This window comes from Bufo bufo, chromosome 6 (assembly GCF_905171765.1).
Source record: "Bufo bufo chromosome 6, aBufBuf1.1, whole genome shotgun sequence".
In the NCBI taxonomy this organism is placed as follows: domain Eukaryota; kingdom Metazoa; phylum Chordata; class Amphibia; order Anura; family Bufonidae; genus Bufo; species Bufo bufo.
In genome coordinates this window covers 168,002,905-168,014,041 of record NC_053394.1, presented here as the reverse complement: position 1 = coordinate 168,014,041, position 11,137 = coordinate 168,002,905, and the positions used below count along the sequence as shown (strand labels likewise).

At 44.3% G+C, this 11,137-nt stretch overlaps 1 protein-coding gene across 2 annotated transcripts in view; it reads right to left on the bottom strand.

The window, feature by feature from the left end:
- Positions 1-1,222: 1,222 nt before the first annotated feature.
- The window catches only part of LOC121004109 (zinc finger protein 3 homolog), a 31,643-nt gene continuing 21,728 nt past the window's right edge, over positions 1,223-11,137 (bottom strand). For both annotated transcript variants that reach the window (XM_040436221.1, XM_040436222.1), the window contains exon 7: positions 1,223-2,289. In XM_040436221.1, coding sequence (XP_040292155.1) covers positions 1,247-2,289 — 1,043 coding nt within the window. In that variant the 3' untranslated portion in view covers positions 1,223-1,246. The remainder of the gene's footprint in view (positions 2,290-11,137) is intronic.

Below are 11,137 nucleotides of genomic sequence, written 5' to 3'. Positions count from 1 at the left end.
GCTTGATTGTTCGATGATCACGCTTCAGAAGCTTTGCAATTTTAAGAGTGCTGCATCCCTCTGCAAGATATCTCACTATTTTTGACTTTTCTGAGCCTGTCAAGTCCTTCTTTTGACCCATTTTGCCAAAGGAAAGGAAGTTGCCTAATAATTATGCACACCTAATATAGGGTGTTGATGTCATTAGACCACACCCCTTCTCATTACAGAGATGCACATCACCTAATATGCTTAATTGGTAGTAGGCTTTCGAGCCTATACAGCTTGGAGTAAGACAACATGCATAAAGAGGATGATGTGGTCAAAATACTCATTTGCCTAATAATTCTGCACGCAGTGTAGAAGTTCTTTTAGACCAGGTGGTGGGGGCTAGGAGTGACCTTGAGGTTATAGTATCCTTCGCAAAGAAGTTCACAGTTTATAACATAAAATGGCACTATGAAGTACAACATGGAGGCTGAGGACACAATACGAAGTCTCAACCCTCACACTATTGAGGTCAGTGTTAAGGGGCAGAATGCTGTAAAGGTCACTGTTAAGGGGGGCGGGTTATTGTGAAAATCACTGTTAAGGAGATGGGGTACTATAGAGGTCACAGTTAAACGGGCAGGCTCTGTGAAGGTCACTGTTCAAGGAGTGGGTGCTGTGGAGATCACTGTTAAAGGGGTGGGCACTGTAAAGGTTACTGTTATTAGGAGGACAGGGGACTGTGGAGGTCACAGTTAAGGGGACGTACACTAAGGAGGTCAGTGTTAAGGGGTAGGGTGCTGTAGAGGTCACTGTTAAGGGGGCAAGGTACTGTGGAGGTCACTCACAAAGGGGCAGCTGCTTTGGAGGTCACTGTTAAGGGAGCAGGGTACTGTGGAAGTCACTGTTAAAGGGGTGGGATGCTGTAGAGGTCACTGTGATGGAGAACACTGTGGATAACTTAACCTCATACACAAACATTAAATGAAATAGCTGAAATATACCTGTGCGAAGTCGGGTCTTTCTGCTAGTCGCTTATACATACAAATATCACAATTTATTCCAAGGTCTTGGCCCTTCAATTAAGAAACTTAAAGGAGTATTCCCATCACATTTATGACATATCGATAGGCTAGGTCATAAATGTCTGATACACGTAGTCCCACCTCTGCTTGACCCCATGCCGCTGCAGACACAGTTCTTGACATAGGTGCAGATCCAAGAGGTGCGCAATGTATGTTATTAGAAGAAATTACCCTCACACGGTGCCAAAAGATTTTTATTGCACTGCTTTAGGCAAAAACATACAAAGATAGCATTTTACTAGTTGCTCTTTAAGATCATTTTCCCCTGTATACATTCGATGATGTATGATGTCATCTGACTTTATACTAAAACTTTTTCCACATTCTGAGCAAAAAAATTGTTTCTCCTCAGTGTGAGTTCTCTGATGTCTAACCAAACCTGATTTCAGAGTAAAACACTTCCCACATTCTGAACATGAGAATGGCTTTTCACCTGTGTGAATTCGCTGATGTGCAATGAGAGTTGATTTCTGGGCAAAACTTTTCCCACATTCTGAACAAGAAAATGGTTTCTCTCCTGTGTGGGTTTTCTCATGTTCAATAAGAACAGATTTATAGGTAAAACATTTCCCACATTCTGAACAAGAAAACGGTTTCTCTCCTGTATGAATCCTCTGATGTGCAACAAGAACGGATATCCGAGTAAAACTTTTCCCGCATTCAGAACAGGAAAATGGCCGTTCATCTCTGTGAATTCTTTGATGTCTCTCAAGATGATCTTTACGTGTAAAACATTTCCAACAGTCCAAACATGCAAATGGCTTCTCCCCAGTATGACTTCTCTCATGTTTAACAAGAGCTGACCTCTGGGCAAAATATTTTCCACAATCTGAACATGAGAATGGTTTCTCCCCTGTGTGAATTCTCTGATGTTCAACAAGAATTGAGTTCTGGGTAAAGCATTTCCCGCATTCTAAACATGAAAATGGCCGCTCATCACTGTGAATTCTCATATGCAAAGAAAGACTTGAGTTCTTCTTAAACAGTTTCCCACATTCAGGACAGGGATATATTTTACCTGCGTTGTGACCTGCACTTTCACCAACAATCAGTGATAGGTCAGGAAAAGGTTCCTTGCCAAGACTAAAATCAGACGAAAGCCTTTGATTATGAAGGAATAGAGATACGTTGGGTGTAATAGGATGTTTTCCAGAATTATCATCTGTAATATCAGAATCTTCAGCTTCAAAATCTGGAAGTAAGATAATATCTTCCTCTAAACGCCTGATGCAGTCATCTGTTGAGAGAAATACTAGATTATGACTGTATTTTTGAAAAAAAAAAAAGGTAATAAAAAAAAAAATATTGCATCAGGAAAGCTGTCCTCTCAAGATTGATCCAAATGATCCCATTTAGTATTGTATCCAGAACATATGAATGTTAGGATAAGGGAGACATTTTTCAACTTGGCAAGAATCACAGGCATCTACACGCCCCCCAAATAATCTTATACCCGACTGATGCCAATACTAAAGATCCCCTTCTGTCCCCACTACTAGGAGCTAAAGCCGGTACTAGACAAAAAGAACACAGTGCTGTCAGTATCAGGAGTATTACAATGATAACTACCCTCTCTACAGAATAAAAGAGATTTCAGTTTCTTCTCAGGGTGACAAGTCATACTCCTTTGGTTCTGTCTCGAGAGGCACGTCACTCCCCCACCACCCTCGTCCACCTTCATACTGCATTCTAGCATACAGTCAGTAACCTCGAAAATATGAGAGAACTCAGGGACTGTGCTGTGCTTCAAAGGGTCACTGTGGGCATCAGAAGAGAGAGACTAACAAGACAGCCCAATACCTCATCCTCTCCTCACACAACAATGGGCCTTCAGACCACACTGCATTCCATTTCTAGTCTTTACTCTGGCATAGCTGGTAAAATACATGGCAGGTCTATAGCTGATTGTATGTTAGAAAGTATCATGGTGGGACATGAGTGGCAGTGATGTATCTGTAGATGCAAGACCAAAGGGGTGTCACTTGAAACCCTGGCAAAAAAGCCAAACCCCTTTGCTCTTGACGTCTCTGCACAGAAGCAGGGAGAGAAGCTTCCGGTGTGTCGAGCACAAGAACTACCGTAGGTCTGCAAGTAAGAAGGTGGAAAATGCTAGAAGGCTGAACAATTGTAATTAAGGTACATAAACTTGCATAATAATTTCAGAACTGCCATTTAAAAAAATAAATAAAAATAATAATAATAATAATAATAATAATAATAATAATAATAATAATAATATCACAGGGCAACCACTTTAAAATATGGCTAAGGGCTCATTCAGACGGCCGTATGCTGTCCGCAAAAATACTGAATGCTATCCGTTTTTTTGCGGATCCGCAAAAAAACGGATCTGCAAAAAAACGGATAGCATTCAGTATTTTTGCAGACCCATAGACTTCAATGGGGCCATGTCCTGATTTTCACGGACAAGTATAGGACATGTTTCATTTTTTTTGCGGATCCGCAAAAAAACGGATAGCATTCAGTATTTTTGCGGACAGCATACGGCCGTCTGAATGAGCCCTTACTCAGTTGATGGACTGAAGATATGTTAGTCTTGGAGATCACAGCCAAATGATGCTATTATATGGAACAAGGATACCCATCCTACGGCCCTCCAGCTGTTGGAAAAACCACAACTCCCAACATTCCATTATAGCTGTAGGCTGTCCACGCATGTCGGGATATGTAGTTTTTCAACAGCTGAGGGGCCGCAGGTTGGGCATCCCTAATATGGGAAATATGGACGAATGGTAAACAACTGCACAAATACTTAACACTAAAAAGGTATGACATTTATGAACACAATTTCTATACACTGTGCCAAATCTAGTTTTAGAGACATCCACTTCAACTAGCCAAACAAGGTGTGTGGCCTATAATGTCACATTTTGTGCCAAAATTGCATCACAATTCTGGCATGAAATTCTGCAGCAAACTAAGCCAACCAATAGCTGGTATACAGCAAGACGAAAGCAGGGTGAATAAAAATCTATGATTTAATTTTTTTTAATTTAAATCAGATTTTTATTTAAATCAGATTTTAAAAAAAATATAAAATGCTTTTTGAGGAAAATATATTACCATCCAAAGGTTATTCCATCATGAAATAAAGATTCGTTTTTTAATTATGTAGAATAAGGCTGTACGTGGACTCCCATATTGTTGAATGGATTAGGCAGTGGCTGAGGGACAGACAACAGAGGGTTGTAGTCAATGGTTTATATTCAGACCATGGTCTTGTTACCAGTGGGGTACCTCAGGGATCTGTTCTGGGACCCATATTGTTTAATATCTGTCAGCGAAATTGCAGAAGGCCTCGATGGTAAAGTGTGGAGGGATACACCAAATGGAAAAGGATTTAGGAAAACTAGAGGAATGGTCAAAAATCTGGCAACTAAAATTTTATGTTGCCAAGTGCAAAATAATGCACCTGGGGTGTAAAAACCCAAGAGCAGAATATAAAATTAGTGATACAGTCCTAACCTCAGTATCTGAGGAAAGGGATTTAGGGGTCATTATTTCAGAAGACTTAAAGGTAGTCAGACAATGTCATAGAGCAGCAGGAAATGCTAGCAGAATGCTTGGGTGTATAGGGAGAGGAATTACCAGTAGAAAGAGGGAGGTGCTCATGCCGCTCTACAGAGCACTAGTGAGACCTCGTTTGGAGTATTGTGCGCAGTACTGGAGACCATATCTCCAGAAGGATATTGATACTTTGGAGAGAGTTCAGAGAAGAGCTACTAAACTGGTACATGGATTGCAGGATAAAACTTACGAGGAAGGGGGGGCGTGGCCAGCAGCCGGCATGTGAGCACGCTTCTGTGAGTAGCTCCGCTTACCCTTGATAATCCTTCACCATCCTGACTGCCGACTCCTGGCACAGAGTGGACGGTGTGTAGGAGACCCCGCACACCGACTATGGGGCCAAGCAAAGCGCAAACGGCTGCGGAGAAGCTTTAAAGAGTTCGCCAGGTCTGAGGCCCAAAGTGGAGCCGCGACCGCAACTCCTACACGTGCGGCTGTTACCCGCGGGCAGGCTGCCCAACAGGCGGATGCAGAGGAAGGCGCTGAGCAGGAGTTTACTCTCAAGGCAGCTTATGAGCAGTTACTAGTGGCAATATCATCATGCCAAACCTCACTCACCGGGAAGCTGGAGGAGGTGAGAGTGGATGTGGGCCTGCTCCGCCATGACATGCAGCAGCTCAGAGATCGGGTCAAAAACACAGAAGATCGCGTGTCTGCGCTGGAAGATCTGACCAGACCCATGGCAGGAAAGATGCAAGACCTGGAGCGATCCGTAGGTCAGTGGCAACAGAAATGTGACGACCTGGAAAACAGATCGCGCCGCAACAATGTGAGGATCTTGGGCCTACCAGAGAAAGCTGAGGGCAGAGATCCTGCGGCCTTCCTAGAGGCCTGGTTTAAAGAGCAGTTTCCTGAGGCACCCTTCTCTCCTGCATATACCGTGGAGAGGGCACATCGTGTCCCAGCCAGATACCCCCCACCAGGGGCACCTCCTAGACGCCTCTTGGCGAGTCTGCTGAACTGGAGAGACCGGGATCTTATCCTTAGCCAGGCCAGAAGCAAGCAAGACATCAGGCATGAAAATGCAAAGATCTCCCTTTTTCCAGATTTCTCTGCAGATCTCCAGAAGAGGAGAGCCACATTTGTTGCAGTTAAACGTCGCCTTTGGGATCTAAATCTTCAATATTCGATGGCTTATCCGGCCCGCCTTAAAGTCATAGACGGCGATAAAACCGTGTTTTTCAATGATCCTCGCGAGGCAGAGGACTGGGCCTCAAGAAAATCTGCGCATCCCGGACCGCGCTGAACTTTTCGCTGTCTGTTCACAGAAAGTATTTAAACATCCCCATATGTCTGATTCTAGGGAGACTTGTTCTTATTTTCCCCTGAGCATAATATTATTTAAGATGCAGCACGGCTGATATTGGTCACTTTTTCATGTTCTGGACTGCATTTGATAGTCTCATGTGTGTCCTCACTTAAATGCAGGGCGTTTCCCTTCACACAGCACCAGTCACTTTGTCAACATGTTCTATTGTCATGTATTAAGGCTTGCAGTTTTGCATATATTTGCTGAATGGGGGGTAGGAGCAATACCTGTATGGTTATAACACCTATTTGCACTATACAGGTCCCCGAGTTAAGGGCCACCAAGTTAGTCGGATCAGGATTCGACACCTTCATGTTTATAATGTTATTGTTCTGTATTACGTTTTTGTATGCTCAAGCTTATATGTCTCAAGTATGGCCATCTCTTTTCATGATAGCAACAGGGGAGTCTCTGCTCTATGTTGATCAAATGCCTAAACTGTCAGTGTATGCAATATGGATGTGGGTATTTGTCCTTGATTCAAAGTCATATTCTAGGCCTTCAAGAAACCCACCTCACCCCGGAAACAGGGAACAGGTTGAAAAAGCCCTGGGCGCAACACTTATTCAACTCATATGGGAGCTCTCACTCCAGAGGTGTGGCCCTGATGTTCCATAGAAGCCTCAGATAAGAGATTCACTACTCAGCTGTGGATCAGGGAGGGCAGTACATTTTCATACGTGCTCATATTAACTGTGTCCCCTATGTGATTGTTAATTTCTATAACTCCCCTCCTGCATCTCTGTCCCTTCTACAAGCAGTCACAGGTTTTGTGGCTAATTATCCCAATGCCCGTTTCATATGTATGGGAGACTTTAATCAAGTAGTCAGTGAGGATTTAGACAGATTTAGCTGTAGGGCAGATAGAGGAGGGACGGGAGGGAACAGCACGGTTCTTGCCAGAATATCACAGGAGATGGGATGGGTAGACATGTGGAGAGCCAGGAACCCACTAACGAGGGAATACTCTTGCTTTACCCCAGCCAGGGGAGCCCTGTCCAGAATTGACTACTTGTTTGGCAACGCCATAGTATATACTGACCTGGTGAATATTAGGCACGGACCACAGGGCCCGTCCGATCATGCCCCAATATTGGCGGAGTTGGCCCTGACTGATCATACCGGCTCTGGTGGTAAGATGCGTATACACCCTTCTGTCATTTAAACCCTTGGTTTAAATGACAGAATCCCTGATCAGTTGAGGATGTTCTTTGAGATACAGGGCGAGTCTACAGACGCTCTATTGCTTTGGGAGACAATGAAAGCGTACCTTAGAGGTTGCATCAAATCCTCCATCTCATACGTTAAGAAAGATTCGCAACGTAAGGAAAATGATTTACATGCCAGCTGTAAGGAGGCAGAGAGGGCGTTCACGGAGTCCCCCTCTGAAGAGCGCAGATTAGAGTGGTTATCCAGAGGGAGAATGTACATGCTGCATCTGGAGGAAAAGAGCAAAAGGAAGCTCTTCTTCCTCAAGCAACAGGCGTTTGAAACAGGCAATCAGACAGGGAAGTTACTTGCGCATATAGCACGCACTAATAATATGTCTCCCCCGGTACTCAGGATACAGGAGGCTGATGGCCGCATAATGGAATCGGTGCAAGACATATTGAAATGCTTTCATAATTTTTACAGAGACCTATACAAATCAGCAGCTACTTACTCAGGGCTAGAATTAGAGTCCTACCTCACTGAAGTGTCTCATCCTCGGCTAGCAGACCTAGATAAGGGTCTTATGGAGGAGGATATTACATTAGAGGAAGTGGAGAGAGCCATTAAGGATCTACCGACAGGGAAACCCCCAGGCCCAGATGGCATTCCGGTTGAGGTATATTCTAAGTATGGGGAAAATCGAAACCCTCAGTTACTTAACCTGTACCGAGCGGCGCACTCCCGTGGCTCTTTGTCAGATTCCATGTATGATGCATCCATTGTTGCGATCTTGAAGCCTGGCAAGGACCCATTGGAATGTGGATCTTATCGTCCAATTTCACTTTTAAACTTGGACTATAAAATCCTGACCAGAATTATAGCCAATAGATTGAATAAGGTCATCACGTCAATAATTCACTCTGATCAGTCGGGCGTCATGCCTGGAAGGTCCACATCAGACAACATTAGGAGGGCTCAAGTAATTGCCCAGCTGGGGGTAGCTAAGAAGGAGAGATGGGCTCTGGCCTCACTGGACACGGCCAAGGCTTTCGATTCGCTGGAATGGCCCTTTTTGACAGCAGTGCTGGGCAGCTTTGGCTTCGGTCCTAAATTCATTAAATGGATAGAAATATTATATAAAAAACCCACTGCTAGCATCCAACTGAACGGTTCCCACTCTGATAGGTTCCCCTTACTCAGAGGCACGAGGCAGGGATGCCCGCTCTCGCCTTTGCTGTTTGCAATTGCCATAGAGCATCTGGCCATTAGATTTAGACAGGACCAGGTTTAAGCAGGTGTCTGCGAGGGAGATAGGGAAGACAGGATTGGACTGTATGCAGACAACTTGATCCTCTTTATGTCGGAACCGGAAGTATCTCTACTAAGAGCTATTGAAATCATAGAGCGCTTTGGGCAATACTCCGGGCTGCACATAAACTGGGGCAAGTCTGCCATCATGCCACTCTGGAACCATGATTGGCCTAGTTGCCGAAACAACCTGCCTGTAGTTGATAGGTTTAAATACTTAGGGGTAATAATCACTAAAGAGCCCCAACTCTCCTATGTATTGAATATTGAACCCTTAGAGACCATATTCCAAGATAAGGTTAAAACATGGGAGACCCTCCCTTTGTCGGTTATGGGTAGATTGAATCTGGTAAATATGGTACTCTTGCCCAAGGGTTTATACTTGCTGTCCCACGCCTGCACGCCAGTTCCCAGGGGATTTTTTTAAACGTATACATGCTATTATAGCCTCCTTTGTATGGGGTAAATCTAGGAGGAAACTCTCACTGTCAGTTTTACAGAGGTCGAGGCTACAGGGAGGAGCTTCCCTTCCAGACTTCTTTCTTTATTATATAGCAAGCCAACTTAGATTTCTGAGATATTGGGTCACCGATGCCCCAAGCCCAAACGCAGAATGCTACCTGCACGAATATTTGCAAGTTCCCACGCTGTGGCCCGTTCTGGAGGGATCTCGCCATATTCAAAAGGGTCTTCTCCCAGTACATAAGCTAGCCCATCAGTTATGGCAGGCATCTAAGTTAAATTCCTACAAGGATTTGCCAAGTGAAGTCCCTGTATGGGATAACTGTATGTTCCCACATCTGGTAAAGTTGGAAGGTGTATCTGATTGAAAGAGACATGGTATACTCACTTTGGGCGATCTATATAAGAGCGGGCAGCTTAGATCATTCTCCCAGATTCAGGATAAGTTTCAGGTGTCCCGTACTCTTTTCTTCAGGTACCTCCAATTGAGACATGCACTACAGGCCCAATTTAGAGGTGATAACAGGAGTATTTCTAAATACCCTATTATAGGGGTTTTAAAATCGCAAGGCCCGAGAGGCATAGTCTCAGCGCTATATACACAATTGTTGGACTGCCGCCTGCTGGTGGCCCCGTTGGCCGTTGAGGACAGATGGAAGTTGCTAATACCAGCTTTGTCTTCTGAGGATTGGGAGGAGGCATTAATAGCTCTGAGTAAGGTATCACCCTCTATAAATAATAGGATGATCCAGCTTTTTATCCTTCATTGTAGCTACCTCACGCCCACCAGACTTCAAAAGATGGGCAGGATTAGCCACTCCAGGTGCCATAGATGCGAAGCCGTTGGAGCCAATTTTTGGCATATGATGTGGGATTGTGAGTTCATTCGACAGTTCTGGATTTCAGTTCTGGAGGTCCTTGCAACTATGGTTCCTGTGACATTGCCGTTATGCCCCAAGATGTGCATTCTGGGAGTCATTGATGAAGAATCGTGGTCACACTACCACAGAATTTTCTTAGCGGAAACACTATTTCTAGCTAGAAAGGCAATTGCCATAAGATGGATGGGAGATCTCTCCCCCCCCCCCCCCTCGAAGGGACAATGGCTCACTCTTGTGAACCACGCAGTCTCCATGGAGAACATTGAGTATAAGCATAGGGGGTGTCCACAAAAATTTGACAAAGTCTGGGGCGACTGGTGTGCCTCTCCTCTCACCTTACACTCATCGCGTCTGCACTCGACGGCTGACGGGTCACATTGATCTTCGAATCAATATTCAGATACTTTATAGCACTGTTATCACTGATGTTAATGTTGGAGCATTTATGTGTGTGCTTTGTCTATTCTGTGAATATTGTATGCTGTCAGGGTTAAAAACCATGTCCTATTTACATGCTAGAGTCCTGATAAATGTCAATGTCTTTATGTATCACTGTTTTCTTGGTATTTCTGAGGCGCCCCTGCGTGGGCCATCACATTGCTACATGTATGCCATACTTGTGTCATTCTCTTTTAATAAAACGAGTTTAAAAAAAAAAAAAAAAAAATTACCAGGAAACATTAAAGGACCTTAACATGTATAGCTTGGAAGAAAGACGAGACAGAGGGGATATGATAGAAACTTTTAAATACATAAAGGGAATCGGCAAGGTAAAAGAGGAGAGAATATTTAAAAAAAGAAAAACTGCTACAAGAGGACATAGTTTTAAATTAGAGGGCAAAGGTTTAAAAATAATATCAGGAAGTATTACTTTACTGAGAGAGTAGTGGATGCATGGAATAGCCTTCCTGCAGAAGTGGTAGCTGCAAATACAGTGAAAGAGTTTAAGCATGCATGGGATAGGCATAAGGCCATCCTTCATATAAGATAGGGCCAGGGGCCATCCATAGTACTCAGTATATTGGGCAGACAAGATGGGCCAAATGGTTCTTATCTGCCGACACATTCTATGTTTCTATCTGGTGTCAGCCCATCTTAACCACCTCAGCTCCCCTAGCTTAAACCCCCTTAAAGAGGACTTTTCACTAGTTGAAAATTTAAAAACTAACTATCAGTGGGTAGAGCGGCGCCCAGGTGTCCCCCTGCACTTACTAGTATGTCTGGGCGCCGCTCCGTTCGCCCGGTATAGGCTCCGGTGTCTACAGCTCCCTCTGTTGTACTGGGCAGAGTTTTTGTATTAGGGTTGTCCCTTGCTGCAGCGCTGGCCAATCGTAGCGCACAGCTCATAGCCTGGGACTCCCAGGCTATGAGCTGTGCGCTACGAT